Source organism: Xenopus tropicalis, chromosome 8 (assembly GCF_000004195.4).
Source record: "Xenopus tropicalis strain Nigerian chromosome 8, UCB_Xtro_10.0, whole genome shotgun sequence".
Taxonomy (NCBI): domain Eukaryota; kingdom Metazoa; phylum Chordata; class Amphibia; order Anura; family Pipidae; genus Xenopus; species Xenopus tropicalis.
Genome location: NC_030684.2, coordinates 31,857,878 through 31,882,385, shown reverse-complemented (window position 1 = coordinate 31,882,385; position 24,508 = coordinate 31,857,878). Strand labels below are relative to the sequence as shown.

The 24,508-nt window shown below is 44.1% G+C and overlaps 1 protein-coding gene across 4 annotated transcripts in view; it reads right to left on the bottom strand.

Moving 5' to 3' along the window:
* The window catches only part of whrn (whirlin), a 58,822-nt gene extending 36,701 nt beyond the window's left edge, over positions 1-22,121 (bottom strand). Inside the window, exons 1-6 of one of the 4 annotated variants that reach the window (XM_012969316.3) lie at positions 21,600-22,121; positions 19,306-20,324; positions 4,220-4,438; positions 3,436-3,561; positions 2,343-2,548; positions 1,610-1,646 (exon numbers count right to left, since the gene is read on the bottom strand). In XM_012969316.3, coding sequence (XP_012824770.2) covers positions 1,610-1,646; positions 2,343-2,548; positions 3,436-3,561; positions 4,220-4,438; positions 19,306-20,202 — 1,485 coding nt within the window. In that variant the 5' untranslated portion in view covers positions 20,203-20,324; positions 21,600-22,121. The remainder of the gene's footprint in view (positions 1-1,609; positions 1,647-2,342; positions 2,549-3,435; positions 3,562-4,219; positions 4,439-19,305; positions 20,325-21,599) is intronic. The other 3 variants (XM_012969314.3, XM_012969315.3, XM_012969317.3) reach the window with 3 other exon arrangements.
* Positions 22,122-24,508: the final 2,387 nt, after the last annotated feature.

The following is a 24,508-nucleotide window of genomic DNA, read 5'->3' as shown; positions in this document are numbered from 1 at the left end:
TTTTTAGCGTGCGCTATAAATTTTACCGCGTCTTAATTTTGCCGATTTTTCGCACGATTCACTATAAGCATACTTGCGCTTTTTTACGCGCGATATTGCATGCGTTATTTAACTTGCGAAGACTATTTCAATGCGGTATTTGCCGGTACATGCGCTAAATTACGCACGCGAATAGTCACCGCATGTGAATGTCATTGTGCATGCGCACAGCGCCACAGCTAAGCGCCGGTGAATAGAGGAGGGCCCTGCACGGAGACCACACGGGCAAGTAAAAACATTTTATTAAAGTATATCTGTAGGCTATATGCTGGTACAGATGGGGGCAATATGTTGGGTGCTGCTGGTACAGGTGGGGGGCAATATGTTGGGTGCTGCTGGTACAGGTGGGGGGCAATATGTTGGGTGCTGCTGGTACAGGTGGGGGGCAATATGTTGGGTGCTGCTGGTACAGGTTCGCTTTTAATGCACATAAAATATTTTAGGACAGTATTTGTTTCAGAATCTTTTTTTCTTCATTTCCCTTCTCTAAAAACTGGTGCGTCTTATGGTCCGGTGCGTCTTATGGTCCGAAAAATACAGTAAATGGTAGCATATAAATGGTATCATATAAATAGTAGATGCTTATAAATAGTAGCCGCTAGTGATGAGCAAATGTGTTCTGGTTATCTTTAGTGAAAAATTAGCAAATCTTTCGAAAGATCCATGAAACGGCAAAAATGTTGTGCGGGCAAAAAAATTGTTGCCCGTGACTATTATTTTTTGACGCTTGTATAAATTTTTGGATGTGCGTCGAATTTTTGCGTGGCGAATTTTTTCATGCGTTTTGCCATTGGCAGATTGTTTTGCGAAACGCATGAAAAAATCCGCTGCGAATCCATGCCTGGCGAAACATGTCATCACTTGTAGCCAAATATAAATAGTCGCGCAAATGAACGCACGCCATGTTAGCCATACACGCCAATACTTGCGGAAAATTACTGTATTAAAAATGAACATTTCGCTGCAAACTGGCGGATGTGTCACTCTAGGGGAAACACAGACTTCAATAAATAACACTGCAAAGTCCATATTTTATTGCAAAAAACTCATTTACTGTACTTTTCTATAATTATCGCCTGCCTGTAGTAGGTGTTAATTTTGAGTAAAATTGAGTAAAAAGATACAGACTTGAATAAATAACACTGTAAGTCCATATTTTATTGCAAAAAAATAATTTACTGTACTTTTCTATAATTTTTCGCCTGCCTGTAGTAGGAGTTAATTTTCGCATAGCCGAATGCGATATTTAGCGCGCAAAAGTTATAGTGAATCATGCGATCATATTCTTTTCAGTGCGGAAAATAACGCATGCGGTAAAACTAGCGCGAGAAATACCGCATGCGAAAATGGCGATTTATCGCACGCGATAATACTATGGTGAATCGCGCGCAAATTATCGCGTCTTTTTTACCACAAAAAAGCGTGCGATAATTTTTATCGCACTTTAGTGAATCAGGCCCATAGTTTGATCTATGCCACATGACTAAATAAAGCCTGCTCCATCTGTAGATCTAGTATAGCACTTGTTGTGCTATCCATTAGGTTCTACTATACAAGCAATGCTCCTCACCTTAACCAAGCTGTCAGATGAAGTATCAGAGAGGGTTCTGTTGAGAAAGGCAGAATAAGTGTGAGATTGTGTTAAATAAGCTACAGTCTGTCCTCTCTCTGTCTATCTATCTATTCGTCATACTGAGATGTAGTTATCCAGCTATTACTTACTCCATTAACCATCCATCCATCACCCTATAGCCATCCATCCATCACCCTGAAATCCTCCTGAAAACTTCCTGCTTTTACTGAGTTATACATCCATCAACCAAACGCCAGGGTGTCCTACAGATCTCTAGCTGTTACTGAACTCCAGAAATATTTGTTTATGTAGGGAGACTGAACTTATGGTCGGGGGTCCCATACCAAATTGCTATTCACTACAACTGTTATCTAAAACTTATATGTCTAGCCCCAGTTGGAGTTTTTTAGGAGTTGGATAATAAGCAATGTTACCATGGCATGTTGCTCTAGGAACTCTTGGCTGCTATTGCATACAACCAAAGGGAAGGATGGATAGGACTGAATAAAGTCAACATTTAGCATTGAGACTAGGTAAAGGACAGTGGGCATTTCTCTGTGGGTACAAAGAGTATGATTACAAAATGAGAGGACAGGGTGGTTGAGATTGGGTAGAGTTGAGAGGAAAACCGTAATACCCAAAATGTTACCTAGATTTAACATCATGAAACATTACAGTGCTCGATTCTCAAGTCCAACAGAAGAGGGGAATGAGTTTATCTGGTACTCACCCCAGGGAAGGTTGGGGTTCTCCATTCCCTGTGTAGGAGCTGGTTAGCCACTGGGTTTCATCCACAATGGTACGAGCGTGTGGGATACGACCCACGTCTCTAACAGTCATCATAAGGTGGCGTGAGGAGCCAAGAATTCGGACAGCCTCATCATGTGGGATGGAAAGGAAACTGCTGCCATTGATATCCAGAATCTGGTCTCCCACCTAGAGGTGAAAGGACAGTCAGTCTTTTACAGTTCCAAGGGAGGAACTTGAGGAATCTTGACTAAATATTTACATTTGAAGGGAGATTTGTGATCCCCAAAAGTGTGGAACAGCAGTGTTTCCAACACTGCTTGGACTCTCTGCACATTAAATTATCTTTTGTGTGCACTTTAAAAAGCTGTGCATACAGAGTTGGGTGGGTCCAAATAAGTACTAAAGTACTAAACTGGGTATTTGCATGGTTAACATATTACTTTAAAAGGGTATGGAAATGTGTTTGGTTAAATCATAATTCACAGCAATGCTCAACAACTGAAACCAACCCTGCAGTATCAAAATAGATCTTATAACACAGACAATAATGAAAGAGTAGGGTGAAGAAAGGAAAGTGAGGTACATTACAGAAGGGCCTTAGGATATTTGTAGGCAAGTGGTTCATGTGAAATGCATCATGGAATGCCCTTCCTAGTGATGTTGTAATGGCAGATTCTGTTAATGCCTTTAAGAGGGGCCTGGATAAGTTCTTGAACAAGCATAGTATCCAAGGCTATTGTGATACTAAAATCTACAGTTAGTATTGATGTTAATATATAGTTTATGTATGTGAGTGTGTAGATTGGTAAGTATAGGTTGTGTGTGCTGGGTTTACTTGGAAGGGTTGAACTTGATGGACTCTGGTCTTTTTTCAACCCTATGTAACTATGTATAGAAGGCCTTCAGGGTGTTTGGAGACAATTGGTTTGTGTGAGGTGCATCATGGAAGGGTCTTAGGATACTTGGAGACAATTAATTTACGTGAGGTGCATCATAGAAGGGTCTTAAGAGTATTTGGAGACAACCGGTTCATGGGAGATGCATCATTCTGGTGTCAGTATGATAGGTACTACCTTAAGTCCAGCACTCTCAGCCTCTGATCCTTTATCCACACCAGTGATATAAATCCCCAGGGAATATTCGGCCCCACCTCGGATAAGCAACCCAAGGGAGCTCCCTTCTCCAAGCACCAGGTTCACCTAGCAAACAGAGTTACAGAATTGGTCTGTGTGTCACAAAACTATATCTCTTAGTCTCTGTTTAAGGGCAAAACTTCCTTAGTTCAATAAGCCAAAAACCAACCAACTAAAGGCTCTATACTGGTAAAAATTAGTTGCTGGTTGGTTGCTATGGGTTTGAAAGATTTAATTCAAGTAAATGGCAGGTTACACTGTCACATTCAGGCACTGAGCCAGTGGAGAAAATGGCCTGTGTGCAATGGGTGAAATAATGCTCTCTCGCTCTCATATTAAACTTCCTTTCCAGGAGAAAACAAATGGAACTTTAACTCCACATATAAACAGAATAGATTTTTCCCTTTAACGTGACATAAGATGGATGTTTGGCTTGCAGACCATACGGTGCCAAGATAATTTTATCTATGGTTTTATCTCTATTGTTTTGAATAGAGCTGACTGCGTATTGTAGTTTCATTCCACAGTCAGAGAATAAAATCAGGCATTTATTCAAATGATCATTACTGGTCCCAGTGTACAGAGACAGCAATCTAATCAGTTACCAAGCAGCAGAAAGCATATGCTGGCTAACCCTTTGAAAGTAAGCATCTAATTGCTTGCTGCATGTTACTAGACATGGTGCAAACTCTTTCATTGCATTACCCCAAAGTCTTTTTCTTACCTTTTTCTCATCACCTTCCTGGAGCAGCTGTAGGTGACTTCGTTTCTCCTGCTCAGTACCAGCCAGCAAGGGGCTTTGGAGATGTGGGGGTCCTCTGGGCGGGGAAACACTCCGACCATGTGCATCCACCCAGGTATAAATGTGACTGGATATATGCCCCCCAGGGATCCGGCCTGATGATAGCACAGAAAGAACCAGCTTCTGTGAGCCCCTCAAAGCCTGAAAGAAGAAGTGAAGACAGAAAGAATGACTTACATTGTTTTGAAAGGACCACTATATACTATGTTAGTGCTATCCCACCGGAGACCCCCAGTCAACTCAGTGGCTCCATAGACTTCACTGTATGACATCATTAGTTCAATTTTATCCGGCCCTCCTACGTTCTATATGAGATACATGTATGATCTCAGAAAGCCTACATAAAAGGGGGGGGGGTAAGATTTTGAGGGCTAAAATAAAAGGTGTGTTTCTAGTTGGGTAAATTAGGGTTTGTGGGCCATACAGCACCCACATATGTGCGCCCCACTCCCCCATTAACAACTCTAGATGTAAAAGAGGAGAGGGAAATGGGAATCATGGGAGGCAGCGTTAAGGAAAGGTTCAAAGGTCCTTACTGCCCCCCTCCCCTCTTTATTTACACCACTAGTTTGATTGTTGTTTGTAAGGGTGAAGACACACAAAGATACTAGTAGCAGCTACTTTTTCACAGCTACTAAACAACAAAAAATACCCTGCCATAGACAATACTGAGAATTGCCTCTGCTAAAACACATGTAGCGACTGTTATGAGTAAATGATCAGCATTGTCTATTTTAGTAGCCACAACAAGTAGCTGCTACTCACCCTACACCCTAAGGGCAGTGGCACACGGGGAGATTAGTCGCCGGCAATACATCTTCACTATTGCGGGTGACAAATCTCCCCAACATGCCATCCCACCTGCAAGAATGTATCACTTCAGTTGCCCGAAGTTGCCTCGCAAGGAAACTTCAGGCAACTTCAGAAAATCAAAGCAGGAAATCTTTGTTATTTCCACTTTGGGCGAAGCAACACGTATGCCATCCCACTGCCGATTTACATTCTTGCCGGTCGGGTGACTAATCTCCCCGTGGGCACTGCCCTAAGGCAAGCATGTTCTTATGAACTTTTGTATGCAGTCCAACAGGTAGATTTCACCAACCTACTGAGTTCAGGATAATAGACAATTATGCCAATTTATTCTGCTTTTTTAAGATGGTCATATACCATGAGCATATCTGTGCCAGATTTGTGTCACCCACACACAACCATACAGTGGGCCTATGGAGACCTAACAAAAGACAGCATCAACACAGATATCTGGATGATATTCCGCCAGATAGTGGTTGGGAAGGTCCTTACCGATAAGCAGCAACTCAGTTTGAAGGGGCCAATTAAGCAGCTCTTATCAGCCCTTGTAGGACCAGCTTTAGGGCTGTGACAGACAGAGAGATTAGTCGCCCGCAACAAATCTCCCTTGTCGCAGGCGACTTAATCTCCTCGATATGCCATCCCACTGGCTAGAATGTAAATTGCCAGTGGGATGGCATATGCAGTGCTGAAATTGCCGGTTTCCTCTCAAGGCAACTTCGGCGATTTCGGCAAATCGCTGTGCTGCGTATGCCATCCCACCGGCGACTTACATTCTAACCGGTGGGATGGCATTTCGTGGAGATTAGTCGCCTGCGACAAGGGAGATTTGTTGCGGGCGACTAATCTCCCTGTCTGTCACAGCCCTTATGCTACTTCTCTAATTAGATGATGTGCAACTGTATCTCTTTCTACATAGCCATTCCTTTAAGTCTCCAGTATAGGGTATAGCGCTGGGTCACATGTGAGCTGTGCCAAAGGCAAGCCCCCAACCACAATGCCCCTTTCCCCCCAACACAGTGAGAAAACCAGTGGGTTGACACAGAGTGGGGTGGGTTTGATTAGCAGGAGAGGTCTCCCCACTTGTCACCAACACCTATTGCATCACTGATCACTGCAAACTAGGGGTAGGCAGGCAGTGGTGGAGGGCCGATAATTGAAGTCAGTTTTGAACACTACCCTTTAATAAACTGCACCCACTACAAACCACACCCGTGTTATCACAAAAGCTTTTAAGACCATACTTACATTAATGGTTTTAGTGCAGCAAAAACCCAAATTGTTGGTGCAGCATAGGGCAGGCAGGGTATGGCACAGACAGGCAGTATAGGACAGGGAGAGTATGGCACACACAGGCAGCATAGGGCAGGCAGAGTAGGGCACACACAGGCAGCATAGGGCAGGAAGAGTATGGCACATACAGGCAGGGTATGGTAGGCATAGTATGGTACATACAGGCAGCATAGGGTAGGCATAGTATGGCACACACAGGCAGGGTATGGTAGGCATAGTATGGTACATATGGGCAGCATAGGGCAGGCAGAGTAGGGCACACACAGGCAGCACAGGGCAGGCAGAGTATGACACACACAGGCAGCATAGGGCAGGCATAGTATGGCACACACAGGCAGGGTAGGGTGTACCGGCCCAGATCCTCTCCTCCTCAGGGCGCTCCCGTGGTCCGCTGTCTCCCTCCCCCAATGCACCTCAGGTAAGTTTCTTTTAGGAGCTTTTGGGGGTGGGGGACAGCAGCACAGGCTTCCAGTTGGACAGCACTGACCTAGGGGATGTCTCACCTTCATCATCTGTCCACAGGGTCCTTCCCTGCTCCCTTACCCCGGAATATAAAATGTTGGTATATGAAGGTCCAACTTAAAATCTAATTTGGGTGAGGTTTGGGGTAAATTCTTAAATAGATCTTTTTAATATATATTGGAAAGTAATATAAATATTTTGGACAAAGTTCCCCTTGAAAACCAGACACGTAAATATGACAATTGTTTTTCCCTCCTGCTGATCTGTCAGTGCTTGCCTGTGCATTCTCTGTAATTTATGGTCTATCAACCCACTCTGTCTAGCCTTAACCCTTTTCTTTACTTACTGTTTCTCTAACACCAAGCAGCCTGCAATATAACTTCTGAGCCAGCCAAGCATAAAATCATTAAAATGGAATATGTGAGGAAGGGAGGCTGCACAGTTAGACAAAGCAGAGACATGACAAAAGTGATTTATGCATGGGTAGATATTCTTCATAGTTTTGGCTTGCTGGGGAATATATACAGGAAAGATCTGCATATTTGATGATGTTGCCATTGCAAAAGATGGCCAAATTGGGATGATCCAATCATTTGGCCCCACTTATAACCTTTTGGGGAGAACCACCTCAACATGCAGATGTTGAGTTGCTGCTTGGGCATGACCTGCCAAGGGCCCCAATACATAGATTGAGGAGCTGTCAACTTATGCTGGAGGGTCAGGGTTATTGGCCCATGTAAGGGAAAAGAATGAGACATGATCCAAATAAGTAGAACAGGAATAAATAGTACATAAGGTGAGGAATGAGAAGGCATATACATTGGGGGAAGATAAAGAGATTGCATAGGTATTTTTGGGAGAGAAAGAGAAAGAAAATTCATCTGTGGGATGGGGAGAAAGAGTACAGGTAGAAGAAGCAGATAGTTTATAAATTATGAATGTTGCCTAGTGAACAATTGGAAAAGAAGAGATGGCATTTGAATTGGGGAGCTGTAGAGGACGAGATGTACTACTTTTAGGGTAAAGGCACATGGGGCAATTTGGTATGATTTGTAGCTCTGTGGCCAGCAGTTGAAAGTGCCCTGGGAAGTGTGCTTATTAAAGTAGAGGAGTGCCGGGCAAGAGTAGGAAGTAAGCAATTTGATTATCATTTCCTTCTCGTTTAACCACAAAATGACAAATGACTGAGCCAGCCAATCCTGAACCAACAGGATAAATCTTACTGGAAATACCTAGTTTGTAAGTGAGTGGTTGCTACCATAAAAGCTGAAATCCATCACTACTAAAGAGGTCTGAGCTGAAGCAAAACTGCAGAAGGGAATAGATGGATGGCGAATGATGCATTCTCTCCATCAGCGCTTTTAGGTTATGGACCACTGCTCCCATCCCGTGTGTGCAGTAACTGCTATGAATGGCATCAACAAGCAGAAACTATTCATGTGCAGTTTTTGCATCCTGTGCCTGCATCATAAATGTATAAGATAAAACATTAGGTTAGGTACCTTAAAGGAATACTGTCATGGGAAAACGGAAAATGTTTTTTTCAAAATGCATCAGTAAATAGAGCTTCTCTATTAAAAGATCCTTTAGACCGATTCAGCAGCTTATCTGCCCGTGTATGGGCACCGATGGGTCTCCCTGACTGACATCTGGCCTGAAATTGGTCAGATCTCAATCACGCAGGTTTGATTTTTCCGTTGGATCGGGGACCGCACCAGTTCGTTTATGCGCTACCCGATTCGAATGTCTGTGATTTTAATTAGATCGTTTGGACCTAGGGCCACCCTCACCAAATGAGCAGATCTTACAGTGTATGGCCACCTACAGAAATCTATGTCTGGCTTGGGACTCCTGGAGTCACATGGAAGTAGGAGACAAAAAGATTATCTGAAAGCAGTTCTAATGTGTAGCATTGGCTCCTTCTGAATGCTCAGACTCAGGCACAATGCACATTTTGCATCCCATGTAAACATTAGGCATTAGGTTGGCTGGCAAGTGGCAAGCCTGTGCAACTGATGTGCAGGTAAGTGAACAACTATCCCCTACCTGTGGTATAAATGGCATAGTGGTTTCATTGGTTACCCCTTTCTGTTTTATTGTGTAACTATTTAATTAGATGTACAAAGCAGCTAAGTGCACTCTCTGTGCCAACATCTATCACTGCATACAAGAGATCTGTTGTCCTACAGCTATTAAGCATTCACTTAGCCGTACACACATCCCATCCATGCTCATCTACAGCAAGGTCACAAATAATGGGGGGTGGGGGGAAATATTGACATACAAACCAATCTCCCCTCAGCAGGAATAATGCATGCAATATGGTTTCGAGATCTCAACGTCTCTGGTCTGTGACCTAGTTCTCAGGGCCACACATTCAAGGGCCCCAATTCCCAGTTTACCCAAAATTTACAGCTCCTACAGTACCTTAAATAAAGGTGTTTGTCCAGTAACGGTACAAGAGTGGAACCTTGATGGTTTCCAGACTCTGACACATGTCATTTATGGCAATTGGCAGGTCACATGAACCTTCATCTAGATTAAAATTCAATGCTGCACTACAAGGGTTTCTATCTCCAAGCAAAATAGTTCGGAAACAGTTAGACCAGAATGGAATCAATATAAAGTAAACCTTGAACCTTAAAGTGTGCCTATAGCCCACCTTGCAACATATGGGACAGGGTTAAAAAGGTGTGGGTGCAAGGTGGAAAATTTCTAAACTGACCATCAAATCAAGTACAATGATGGCAAATTTGTAATATTGTCCCCAGACTTGGCTGGTATTTTAATGCCTAGGCTGGTGAAACATCGGCCAGATGGCAAGCCTACTAGAGTGCTATGCTCTTCACCTCATGTTCCAGACTCATGTTCAGTAAGTGATTTTGCTCCCCTTAGTGCTCTAGAACCTGCATCTGGGGCATTGTTAAATAAGGCCCCTTCATGCTCCAAGATAAATATGGGGAGTACTAAGGGCTCTGAGAAGGGACTGGGGGCGTAGGACAGCAGTTCCAGTAGGACAATATGTAATGTGCATACTTCATTAGTACCCTGAGCAAATCCCATACAACATCAGTTTTGCCCCAATAAATGCTTTCCCCAATGCAGTGTACAGATTTGGCATTTAGAACTTCTACAAAGCAATTATCAGTTATTATAAGAGCATTATTTCCCCAATGAACCATGAGCTCCCCAGCATTTTAAAGAGTTCTGCATCTAACAAAGTAGGGAAAGGGAAGGGTGTCTCCTAGAGAAGCTTGATTTAGTATTAACAGTCTTAACAGATTAGCAGTGGAGCATAAGGACAGGGTGAGGGACACCTGTGCAACTAGTGGAATAAGAGGCACCCACAAAAGACAAATGTGCATTAAGTGGAGCAGAACAGGAGATGGACAGACAACTGTGTATCAAAGTGGAGCATAATAGTCTCATAGAGTGAGGGATAGATTCTAGTGGAACACATGAACAAAGGGAAAGATAGTTATCTGCTGGGACACAAGGGAAAATTGAGAGACAGCTGCGTATCTAGTGAAGCACAAGGGGGCACTTAGTGCAAAAGAAAGGCGCATCAACAGACAAATGTCTACCTAGCAGAGCTAAAGAGACAAGTGACATAAGTGACAGATAGCTGAACATGTAGTTGTAACTAAAGAGTAAAAGACAGTGATTAATGCAGTGGACAGTGGACCATAAGGACACAATCGGCAATAGTTAAGCTTCCAGCCAGTAAGTAAGTTAGTAAGTTAGTAGGGCTCTTCCACCAGGGACCTTAGTTAATAGTCCACTGGTCATCTGGTCCTCCTAGATGGGTGGGCCAGACCAACAAGTAAAACAAGGCTCCAATGAAAAAAAGCCCCAAGCATGCTCACATCCCTGATAAATCCTAGCTACTCCCTGTCAGTGTTGGACCAGGATACCAGGTGGGCCCAGGTGCCAGTGGGTCCTCCTGATCCTGACTATTTGGCCTGCTTCATGGTCAATTCCTATTTCTAAATTGGAAACAAAGGGGAGAAATAGATGGAAGGATAGATGCTAGCATGTAAATAAAAGAGACTAGGAGAATAAAATGGTTGGGCAAGGAAAAATAGTTTGGAGAGTGTGCCTATGGTCTAAGGTTTTCTGGTGGGCCCCTGAGGTCCCAGTTTGATACTGCTCCTCGTTATGATCCATACAAGCCTTGCCCCTTTCGTGACGTATGAATCATGCTTTTCCATTTCTGGGCCCCACTCTGCCACAAAGTCCCTGACTGCAGTACCCCCTATATTTTCTTGATGGGGGCTCTGCTTCAGTGGAGAAGTGGGGTAGCTCTGTATCTAGTGGAGTAAGACTGACTGTGTCCACCAGAGAACCTGGATTCCCCAGTGCAGTCTACAGATCCCAACATTCAGATCCAGTTTCTCTGAGCAGTTGCATTAAAAAAACTGAAGTTTGAACTGAAAACCAACAAAAAGGGAAATAGCAGCTAAAACAGAGGTCTCTGTAAGTGACATCCAAGAATATAAAGCACAGAAACACAAGGAAATGAAATAAAACGGAATTTGGCATTTAGAAATTCTACAAGGAACTTAAAAAGCAATTATCAGTAATTATAAGAGCATTATTTCCCCAATGAACCATGAGCTCCCCAGTCATCCTGCTCGGCTGAAATACTCATAGCAAACACAGTAAATGAAGGCCAGCACTCACTAACGTGGAACATGTTGTAGGATAAACAGAGAATTAGTCTTGTTTTTTTTTTATCCAACAAAAATTAGGCTCAAATAAAAATGTTCTCAGTATTAATGATAGTTTTCAGATTAGATTCAGTCTGGTTTTGCCCTCCTTTTGATGGACAGCTGTGCCTCACTGTCCCTTGTCATTTTGCACTTCTGCTCCACTACATGCACAGCTATCTCTCATTCATCTCTTACGCTCCACGCTTTAATATTATATATACTGTATATATATTGCTATTTTATTGCTATGCCATACACGTCATGTTTCGGGCCCATTCTGTGTCCTTTATCAACACTTGATAAAGGACACGGAAGGGGCCGGAAACATGTTGTGTATGGCATAGCAATAAAAGCACTTTTGCTGCATTATTGCGCTTTGTCTTGTGCTCCCTTCTGTATACTTTTTGGATTGAAATGTTCAGCTATCTGTCACTCTTGGCCGTTACCCTTGCGCTGTGACTGTACAAGTAGCTATATGTCACTTGTCTCTTCAGCTCTGCTAGGTAGACATTTGTCTGCTGACGTGCCTCCTTGTGTTCCACTAGGTACACAACTATTTTATGCTCTACTTTGATACACAGTTGTCTGCCCATCTCCTGTTCTGCTCCACTTAAAGGAAAACTATACCCCCAAACAATGTAGGTCTCTATAAAAATATATTGTATAAACAAGCGCCTATGTAAAACTCTGCTTCATCTAAATAAACCATTTTCATAAAAATATACTTTTTTAGTAGGATTTGCTGTTAGAAAATCCTAAATAGAAAATTGCCATTTTAAGAATTAAAGGAAAAGTAACACTAAAAATTTTTAAGTAAAAAATCTATTCTACCCTGCCCCAATAGTTGCCCTATCCTGCACACTATTTACAGATACAGAAGGAAGGCTCGGATCGATCAATTGATCGTAACAAAGTGGATTCTGCCCTGCATCGCCTGTATAGCCCTATTTCAAATGACCGGAAGCCAAGTTTTATCAGGTATTTTCTAATAAAGCATTCAAAATAATAAATGGTGTGCAGGATAGGGCAATTATTGGGGCAGGGTAGAATAGATTTTTTACTTAAAAATTTTTAGTGTTACTTTTCCTTTAAGGGCCACCTGCTGGGAGCATAGGATTCACAGTCGCACACAAACAAGCCAAGGCACAAGTACATGATAGGTCATATCAGTCAATTAATGGACAGAGTTCTGCCTTTTGCTTCCACACTTGTTACAGTTAGAGCTGTATTATTTCTGGTCATGTGATCTCTGGGCCGACCTCCACACTACATTTTCAAGTCACAGGCAGGTTCAGGTCGAGCTCCTCTGTTTGTCTTCCCTGCCCACGACCTTACACTGCGGGCTTCCTAGTTCTGGCTCTCTAATTTATAGGCCCACGCCTGTCCATGCCCAACCCCTTTTGTGACATCAGTGGATGGCGGGTCAGTTGGGGGTCTATAAATAGAGGGGATTGGTCAGGTCGGTAAGGGTCGGGTGCGGGTTGAGAAAAAGTTGACCCACACATCACTAGAGCACAGTAAAAGAAGGGCAATATTTACTGATATATATATATATTCCAGTGAGATTCTTTAATAGGTCACTTAACATAATATAAACTATCTGTCTTGCCTAGATGCACAGGTGTCCTTCGCCCTGACCTTATGCTTCACTGCCCCATCTATTAACTATACAGTTTAATCTCAGCCTGCCTTTGACCACTTATACTAAATGAAGCGTCTCTGTGCCCCTGAGAGACACCCTTCCCTTTCCCTACCCACTGTAGGGCACTCTATGTCTCTATTAGCCGCAAAACTCCTTAAAATGCTGCGTGCCTCCTTGGCTGTGTTTCACAAGGGATTAATAGCCTTCCCCCACATGAATCCAGACTCGGTCTGCTCTCTGCTCAGGATTAATCAAATAAGCAATCGTGACCAATTAATGTGACAGAGAGCCTTCAGTGCCTCCTGCATGCCTATGATCCTATTACACTGACAATTCAGATCATACTAAGCCTGCTGCCTAAGTGCGTGTCACCACCAATCAAACATATATTACCCCAAAATTTGGAGAGTGTGTAAGCTTTACAAAGTCAACTCGTTTAACTTACACCAGTCTAATTTGGCAATAAGCGCTATATAATATCTTCCTCCCTCTGAAATTATATTCTTAGGTTTGAGTTTGGATCTCCCTGGTATTCTTTAGGCTGTGGATAATTCAGAAAGCAAAAATGTAACAGCATTAACGTCACATTCATGGGAAAATGTACACTCTATGGGTACTTTATTTCCCAGAAAATGTTCAATACATCTTATTTTGATATTCTGCACAGCGAGGCTTACTTATCTCCATATTAAAGGGGTTTCTCTGTTTATAATATATTAGTGTTTATGTAAATAGTAGACTGGATTCTGGAGGGAGAAAGGAGGTTAGATAAAGAGTGTGAAAGTGCAGTAATGCATCAGATTTTAACCTTCTGTGCAGGCAGTACAGCAGCACCACTAGTAACAGCTGGGATAATAGTCTCTTGGAAGGGACTGTGGCTGTGACATAACTGGTATAACAGAGTGAGATGTTGCCTTTTACAGGTATATAATAACCTCTGGGAAGGGACTGTGGCTGTTGGTATAATAGAGAGAGATGTTACCTGCTATAGAAAGTAATAGCCTGTGGGGAGCAACCAGGGGTAGAATAATAGCCTTTGGAAAGGGACTGTGGCTGTGAGATAGCAGGTATAGTAGGGAGAGATGGTGTCTATAGTAGCAGTGGGGGGATAATAGCCTCTAGGAAGGGACTGTGGGATAGCAGGTATAAGAGGGAGAGAAGGTGCCTATAGTAGCAATAGGGATAATAGCCTCTGGGAAGGGACTGTGGCTGTGGGATAGCAGGTATAGTAGGGAGAGATGGTGCCTATAGTAGCAGTGGGGGGATAATAGCCTCTGGGAAGGGACTGTGGATGTGGGATAGCAGGTATAGTAGGGAGAGGTGGTGCCTATAGTAGCAGTGGGGGGATAATAGCCTCTGGGAAGGGACTGTGGCTGTGGGATAGCAGTTATAGTAGGGAGAGATGGTGTTTATAGTAGCAGTGGGGGGATAATAGCCTCTGGGAAGGGACTGTGGCTGTGGGATAGCAGTTATAGTAGGGAGAGATGGTGTTTATAGTAGCAGTGGGGGGATAATAGCCTCTAGGAAGGGACTGTGGGATAGCAGGTATAGTAGGGGGAGATGGTGTCTATAGTAGCAGTGAGATAATAGCCCCTGGGAAGGGACTGTGGCTGTGGGATAGCAGGTATAGTAGGGAGAGATGGTGCCTATAGTAGCAGTGGGGGGATAATAGCCTCTGGGAAGGGACTGTGGCTGTGGGATAGCAGTTATAGTAGGGAGAGATGGTGTTTATAGTAGCAGTGGGGGGATAATAGCCTCTAGGAAGGGACTGTGGGATAGCAGGTATAGTAGGGAGAGATGGTGTCTATAGTAGCAGTGAGATAATAGCCCCTGGGAAGGGACTGTGGCTGTGGGATAGCAGGTATAGTAGGGAGAGATGGTGCCTATAGTAGCAGTGGGGGGATAATAGCCTCTGGGAAGGGACTGTGGCTGTGGGATAGCAGTTATAGTACGGAGAGATGGTGTTTATAGTAGCAGTGGGGGGATAATAGCCTCTAGGAAGGGACTGTGGGATAGCAGGTATAATAGGGAGAGATGGTGCCTATAGTAGCAGTGCGGGGATAATAGCCTCTGGGAAGGGACTGTGGATGTGGGATAGCAGGTATAGTAGGGAGAGATGGAGCCTATAGTAGCAGTAGGGATAATAGCCTCAGGGAAGGGACTGCGGCTGTGGGATAGCAGGTATAGTAGGGAGAGATGGTGCCTATAGTAGCAGTGGGGGGATAATAGCCTCTGGGAAGGGACTGTGGCTGTGGGATAGCAGGTATAGTAGGGAGAGATGGTGCCTATAGTAACAGTGGGATAATAGCCTCTGGGAAGGGACTGTGGCTGTGGGATAGCAGGTATAGTAGGGAGAGATGGTGCCTATAGTAGCAGATAAAATCAATGCAGTACCTTTTCAGCACTAACTATTGTGGCCTGAATAGACTCAAGCAAGCCATGCTTTAAAAGCAATGCAGCATCATGTTGTAGAGGTAAAAAAAATTTTTTACTTAAAAGGTATAATTTCATGTAAGAAAATCTAGAGATTGCGCTGTACAATATATACAACTGTGCTGGAAGATAAAACAAGTAATTATAGTAAGCTAAAGCAGAGATTATCTGTTCAGATGTGAGAATGATGACTATCTGAGCCCACCAGCTTCCAATAAGCTTTGATACAGATATGCAATGTATCTACCATACAAAACCCTTGTTAAAGGGAAAATACACAGTGACACGCAAGGTTTATACTCCCTTACGTTCCCTTTGTTCTTAGTCAATACTTTTTTCCTTAAAGCAGATAGCAAATTATTACGGTATAGATTATGCTAGGCCCAGGGCATTCCCTTTCTACATATTGCTGCCATGTTGCTTGAACTGGCTACGGCATCTCTGGAGGCATTTTACAGGATTTAAAACATTCCCCCACCAGCCTAATAAATAGTGCCTGTCTATGGCATCTTACTGCAGCCCCTCTGGCATTTGCCAGAATCCACAGATTGCCAGTCCAGGCCTGGTTTGTGAAATATTTACATTCTGCAACACTCAGGCATGGAATGTCAATTGCTACCTGGTTGCTAGAGCTAAACTACCCTAGTAACCAAGCAACCGTTTGCAAGTAATAGGTGAGAGCCAGAAAGAAAAATACACAGTTACAATAAAGAATAATGATAATACTAAATAATTGAAGTTGAACTGTGTTTTATTTTTTGCTTGCTGTCAGTGACCCCAATAACCATATGGCATTTTCAGTTGCAGTCTGCATATATGGTTTAAAAACCATATAAAATATAAAATGTTCTTAGAACAGGTCCATCCATTCTATAACAATAAAATTAAATATAAAGGTAAACATCCCCTTTAAAACATGCTGAGAGCAACAGTGTGCATGAAAACATTTCCCCTATCCTCCAGGTCCACTTAAATGGAAAAAATGTGCACTTGTCAAACCTTAACAGTATGAAAGGGTGTATGGTTTCTATTTAAAGGTGGCAAAATCTGCAGTTAATAATTAATAGCATTTGTAAGAATAGAGACCAATTTTCTTATTTTAAACTGACCAAAAAAAAATGATTATAGGGAACAGTAATAGGCCGGCTTTGGCTGTGCAGAACAGGCACATAAAAAATGAATGGTTGACTTTAATGGAATTAACTGTGTAATGCTGAGCCAGTATGCATGGGGCCAGACTTATAGAGATATAGAAATGAGAGTCTGGGGCTGATTTAAAACAAATCAAACTGCAGCCCCCCAGCTGTTGTTTAACAACAACTCCCATCACCCCAGGCTGCACAGCAGGAGAAGTCTTGACTTCTTGATGGATGGTAATGATCATAATCATCAGCCTCAGTGTCATTTTGAAGTGTTGTTGGTGACCCCAACTAAGTAAGGTACATGGTAAACAGATAATGAGAAAAGAAGACCAAGGCACACAGGTTAAAGGGGTACACAGCCCTGCTACATTTATTGCTTGACACACAGGTTTTTGGGGAAGAACCCCTTCCTTCGGTAACAGCCCATCTTTTAACAAAGGACTGCTATCAGGCCTGGACTGACAATCTGTCGGTTCTAGCAAATGCCAGAGGGGCTGCTGTAAGATCCCATAGTCAGTCACTATTTATTGGGCTGGTGGGGGCTGTTTGGGCCTCTGTGTACATGAAATGCCAGGGCCTATTTTAAATACCAATCCAGACATGGGTTGTACAGTTCTTTAGGTGATGGTAAACAGTGCAAAGTGAATAGATTGTAAGCTCTATGGGACAGGGACCTCCATCCTCATGTCTCTTTGATTCTTAACATATTCCAATTGTACCTTGTATTTATTTGTATTTAGTATCATACATTGCGTGTATTTATTATTAATTTAATAAGCCCTGTTGTATTAATTTATTGTTCTACTGTACAGTGCTGCGTACAAATAGCACTTCATAACTAAAGATTTACTTATATACCTACATTATAGGGCAATCAATGCTAGCAGAGCCACTGCACTGGCAAGGGACTGCAATATGCCTATGGCCCCCCTCTTGCCTGCAGTTTTAAAAAAATATGCCAGCCACCAAGGGTGTTTCATGTAAATATATGGGGCCCTTGAGCAGACAGGGTCACACATGGCCCTCAATAATCAATGGGAAACTTCCACAGACAGTATAGACACTGCACATCCTCTGCTCTTCCATATGCAGAAACTATTGGCAAGACTAGAGAATCCTGCAGCCCACTGTCTTTGACAAGTGATTCATCTATAGAATGGTCATATATTGCGGCACATAAGGTAATGGTGGGCAGCCACAATAATAAAGAAAAAACACCCCCAACCCACATACACAGGCAGCCTGCAAGTAAACTTTATTATTTAAGATAGGTTGGTGCATATACATTTATGTGTGAGTATAGCACTTATGTTATGGCAGACACGGAGTGCATCTAATACAGGAAGTATGGTAAGTGAGCACCTTATACAGGAGCTAAGGTAAAGAATGTGTCTAATTAATGTATTAGATTAAGAGTACATAAAACATATTTGTTATTGCAAGTAGCAATGTAATACATGACTAACTGGACATATACATAGTAACATTACATATAATGCAATAACTGATGCAGGAAAGCTTAAACTGCCATTCCATTCAGTACCATGGACAGCCCTGTGTGGCTGGAGCTCCTATTGACGAACAGGCTGGTTGGGAGCTTCAGCTGTCACAGCAAAGAGCCAGATCTATACTCCTAAAATTGTATGAAATCTTTATCAGATATGCTTATACCATTGCTCTTGGATCAATCAGGCTGATCTGATCACCTGGGTTGTCTGCCCAATGGAAGGCAACAACATAAAGGTCCCCAATTACAGTCATTCCACAGCCCAAAGCAAAAATATGTGATAGGGACCTTAGAGTGGAAGCTTCACGGGGTATCTGATTGATGGACAATCGCTGAATGTAGAATATAAATTAAATACAAATTGTTCTTTTGCTTTACATTTTCAGTATTAAAAAGGGAAAATTAGGGGTATGCTAAAATATTGTGCACTGGTATAACAACAATATTCAGCAGAATGTATATCATATAGGTCAAATATAAGTGTCCGTAAAGCAGCAGAAAAATGTAAACTGAAAAAAATGAAAAAAGGGAGCAGACCTAGTAGTTGCTTGGGGCAGAAATATACAGGTCCTGATGGTGGCAAAGCTGCCATCTGTGGTGTTCACAGTGAAAAGGGGGTGTACAATGCGCAATGTAGACATATTAATGGTCACTTTGTAGGGGGTCACTTCATTTTGTGTTGTAGTGCTGCAGGACACCATTTTTTGGGTGCAAGTGTTAAGGGGGCACTCTTGTGCTTGCACCCTGCAGTCATGAAAATGTTAAATACCAGCCAGTGAGTAAGCAATTACAGTGATTACAGTTAAATTACAGTGATTGCCTGTTTTCATATTGCCAAGGGTTGCTGTTTGCTTTCTATTTTATTAGGGTGATATTTACCCTTATGTCAGCCATGGATGAGGGTCTTGGCTGACACACAGGTTCTTATATGGGTAAAAAAAACAGTATAAAGGCCACTGATTTCCAATTTTTAACCAACAGACAAACATTTCAAGAGAGTTACTTACCTTCACTGCCTCCGCATGGGTCACTCTATCCAGTGGCCGCCCATTTGCTTTAAGGATCTGATCCCCAACTCTCAATCCTTCTTGTTCTGCCAGAGAACCAGGTTCTACCAGAGACACATAGATGCCAGTCCCATGCTCCACACCTCCACGGATACTGAAACCCAGCCCCTCCTGGTTTCGGTTTCTCTTTAGTGTCACCTGGCGGACCTCTGTAGGGTTTGCTCTGGGTGGTGAGTTGCTAAATCCTGGGGGAGCCCCTGGATAAGGTGGTCTGTGCATTAGAGGTGTCCCAAGAACAGGGGAACTAAAGGCAGGTGATATTCCAGTTACAGGAGGGCTAAAAGCAGGTGCAGTTCCAGGTAGAGGAGTGCTGAAGGCAGGAGCTGCCCCTGGTACTGAGGTGTTGAATGCTGGAGCTGTTCCTGGCACTGAGGTACTGAACAGAGGAGCCGGACCTGGGAGTTGAGGGCTGAATCCAAGAACTTTGTCAGAAAGGACATTATTGTAACCAGAAGACCCCAGAGACAGATCCTTTAGGTAGAGCCCCTCAGAGGTATATTGGTCAAACAAAAGCTGGTCAGAACGTGGGATGACCAGGCGCAGCAGCGGAAAAAGTTGCCTCTGGTCTTGGGGGCGCAATATAAGGCGCAAGGTCCTTACCAGGTCACACACGTTCCTGCGGGAGTGGTAGAGGCGCAGGCAGTGCAGAAGTTGTTCCCTCTCCTGGTCGGTTAAGAGGCGGTTTAGAGCTCCATGCAGCCGGCGGACATTCATGGACAAAACACGTCCAACATCTGAGCTGATGGAACCACAAGATGAGGAATTGATGGAACCCCTAAAAGACTGGTTTATGGAGCCCCCTGGGGAGCGGTGAACAGGTCCCGACTCTGAATTCATTGCCCAAAGGCTGAAGAAGGTGCTAGGGTATCTTGGGGGCACCCTCTGGGGATAGAGATCTTCTTCTCATGGGAGAGCTACACATGACACAAGCCTTCATTCAATGCTCTTTACAAGTGGCCCTGATAAGGAACAGTTTAATAACATTAAGGTGCAGTAACCCATAGCAAACATTTGTTTTATACACAAACCCCAAAACCTCACAACTTCAATGTCTTTTTGAGGCAACTGTGTCAGGACCTTTTAAATATGAGAATGTATGCCTTGCACCATTGCTACATTGCTACCATTGCACCATTGCCTATTCTACACCTGATGACTAGTACAGCCCAAACTCTTTTGACTGTTCTATGTCATCATCTTAAAGGAGAAGGAAAGTTAAAAACTAAGTACGCTTTATCATAAAGGTCTATGTAAATACAGCCATAGGCACTCACAGAAAAGCTCCTCTATCAAAAAAAACACAAGTTTTCTAGTCTCCTTTTTTGTACACATGTTCTTAGAGTATCTGACTTCCTCTCTCAGAAAAATCCTTCATTCCTGGGGCCAGAGTATGGGCAGTTCTCTCCTCTTTCCCCTCTCCTGTTCCCCCTTCCCACAAGAATGCTAAGAACTCCCTCCCCACTCCCATTAGGAATGTGTAATCTGAGCTATAGGGGCTAGAGGTATACAGCAGAAGGCTATGAAGTACAAGCTAAAATGGCAGCTGCAATCTTAAGTAAACAGAGAAAGCTTCTAGGGCTCTTTACTCAGCTATGGTAATGCTTTCTGCAGAATAAATATAGCATTCTAGGTGGCACTAATGTGGTGAATCTATTGGCAGTAAAATGCCAAAATGACTTTCCTTCTCCTTTAAATGCCTAGCTTTTCCCATAACCATCTAATTCTACCAGGTGGTACAGAGTTGCTCTGGTCAGTCTCACCTTCCCCATCTGTCTTTTCTTCCTAGTGATTGTCTATTGTTGCTGCTCCATTCAGAGCACTTCTCCCCCATCACCTGCATTTGCCAAGGTGATTCATCTGGGTTCAGGCAGCCCCTCCTGTACAAACAAGGAATGGGCTTTCTCTTGCTGTCTCTACCAAGTCCCTCTGCCACTCTGCTTCTTTAAGTTTCTCATTCTAGAAGTCTCTCTGAATTCTAGTAGGTCATCATTCCCCCACCCCTGGCCTCCTTCTAATGTACTATCTCTGTATGTCTTGCTGTTTGGTGGTCTAACAGGTGCCCCTCAGCCTCTGGTTGTCTCTTTGCATGCAGTACACTTGATCTGCAGAAGCTTTCGCCCTCTTATAGCCTCTCCTAGATACCCACAGCCTTCTGCATGTCCTAGCCTGTCCCTTTTAGTCAAACACAGATCTCTCAGTGGCACCTTACACCCCAACACACGCACAGTACTTACCCCCTACTGCAGAACATACTATCATGCCTCTGAGTTCAGCTCCCACTCTCCCAGGGATGAAACTTCTCTGACTCCAATACCTCCCCCGGCCTCATGCAGGTTCCCCGGCTCTCCTTACCCTGCCTGGTGCCAGCAGTCACAGGTGTCTCTCACTGCATCTCAGTCTCTCCCGGATCTGACGTTCTCCTGAAATGTCAGTGTTGCCTAGAGACCAGGGAGACAACACAAATATACTCGGCGCTTAAGCCTAAGATTACAGCCTGACCGGTGCGTCGCTCTCTCCTGCCTTGCACGGCGGAACTGAGATGCTGATGTGGGCGCTGCGCTCTCATATGCACGGCTCCTCTCTGCACTGCGCTGACAGGCTGCTAGGGGCATCCCCTCCTGCATACACTGGCCTTAACCCTGCGCTGACAGGCTGCTAAGTGCATCTCCCTGTGGCGCAAACTGCTCTTAACCCCTACACTGACATCTTCCTCAGGCACACACTGTGCTTCATAACCTATACACTGACAGGCTGCTACAGTAAATGGGTCTCTCTCTGGCGCACACTGGCTTAACCCCTACACTGACAGGCTGCTAGGGGTATCCTCTCCTGCGTACACTGGGATTAACCCTGCACTGACAGACTGCTACATAATGGGGTCTCCCTCTGGGGTACAGTGTACTTAACCCTGCGCTGACAGGCTGCTACAGTAATTGGATATCTCTCTGGGGTACACTGGGACTAACCCTGCACTGACAGACTGCTACATAAAGGGGTCTCCCTCTGGGGTACACTATACTTAACCCTGCGCTGACAGACTGCTACATAAAGAGGTCTCCCTCTGGGGTACAGTGTACTTAACCCTGCACTGACAGACTGCTACATAAAGGGGTCTCCCTCTGGGGTACAGTGTACTTAACCCTGCGCTGACAGACTGCTACATAAAGGGGTCTCCCTCTGGGGTACAGTGTACTTAACCCTGCACTGACAGACTGCTACATAAAGGGGTCTCCCTCTGGGGTACAGTGTACTTAACCCTGTGCTGACAGGCTGCTACAGTAAATGTGTCTCTCTCTGGCGCACACTGGCTTAACCCCTACACTGACAGGCTGCTAGGGGTATCCTCTCCTGCGTACACTGGGATTAACCCTGCACTGACAGACTGCTACATAAAGGGGTCTCCCTCTGGGGTACACTGTACTTAACCCTGCGCTGACAGGCTGCTACAGTAAATGGGTCTCTCTCTGGCGCACACTGGCTTAACCCTACACTGACAGGCTGCTAGGGGTATCCTCTCCTGTGTACACTGGGATTAACCCTGCACTGACAGACTGCTACATAATGGGGTCTCCCTCTGGGGTACAGTGTACTTAACCCTGCGCTGACAGACTGCTACATAATGGGGTCTCCCTCTGGGGTACAGTGTACTTAACCCTGCGCTGACAGGCTGCTACAGTAATTGGATATCTCTCTGGGGTACACTGGGACTAACCCTGCACTGACAGACTGCTACATAAAGGGGTCTCCCTCTGGGGTACACTATACTTAACCCTGTGCTGACAGGCTGCTACAGTAAATGGGTCTCTCTCTGGCGCACACACTGGCTTAACCCCTACACTGACAGGCTGCTAGGGGTATCCTCTCCTGTGTACACTGGGACTAACCCTGCACTGACAGACTGCTACATAAAGGGGTCTCCCTCTGGGGTACACTATACTTAACCCTGTGCTGACAGGCTGCTACAGTAAATGGGTCTCTCTCTGGCGCACACTGGCTTAACCCCTACACTGACAGGCTGCTAGGGGTATCCTCTCCTGTGTACACTGGGATTAACCCTGCACTGACAGACTGCTACATAATGGGGTCTTCCTCTGGGGTACACTATACTTAACCCTGCGCTGACAGGCTGCTACAGTAAATGGATCTCTCTCTGGGGTTCACTGTGCTTAAGAAAAATTATGTTCTGAATGTTCAAACCTCTTCAGCAATAGGCAGTATTTGTATATTTTTCTTTATCTTCTGGGTTCTGCCAAGATGTATGTCTTCAGGACATCAACCTATGAAATGTACAGCACTTAACACTGCACTGACAGGCTGCTAATGCATCACCCTCCCATAATGTACAACTGCGGTTAGGTGGGGAATGCATCGGTAATGCAATAGCGCTCTCTACATTAGAAGAAATTCCAATTTAAAAATCGGAATTTCGTCTCCTTAAGTTACCAGGATTGGCTTTTTGCTGCCCCTGGTAACTTGCCAGGCGCTGCTGCCTGAGGCCATTTTCTTAACTCGCCTCATTGCAACAGCGACCCTGACCCTGGCCTGCACTGACAAGCTGCTAATGCATCACCCTATGACATGGGTCCCCAACATTTTTAACCCATAAGCAATATTTAAATATATAGAAAAAGTTGGGGAGCAATGCTAGGGTAAGCTTATGGAAAATTAGGTGCTTGTAGTACCATAAGATATTAACTTTACCCAGTTTGATACTATTTCTCCCAGGCGTGAGCTCTTGCATATGTTGGAGGCCAAGGTGTTGTGCAACTGTAACTCGCAAAATGATGGGCATCAGCAGTTCTTGAACTTAAACACGAACCTATTTATTGGACAGATCCAAATAGGAGTATTATCACGGGTCAGGCTGTACTCACAGTACTTGGTCATAATGACTCTATCTCTGCAGGGCAACAATGGGTTACTCCCAGCTTTCAGGTTATACTCCTCCCCAGTGGAACCTAATTCACTATCTAGCCCTAGGTCTGTACATTGGTAACCTTACTCTGGGCAACCGTACACCCAGGATAACAATCCCTCTATGATCCTTGTTGGAGCCAAAAGCTGCTCACTAACTAAACCTAACTACCTGTCACACCAAGTGTATAACTTGCCTGGCCTGTCTAGCCTACCTTGAGCCCAGGAT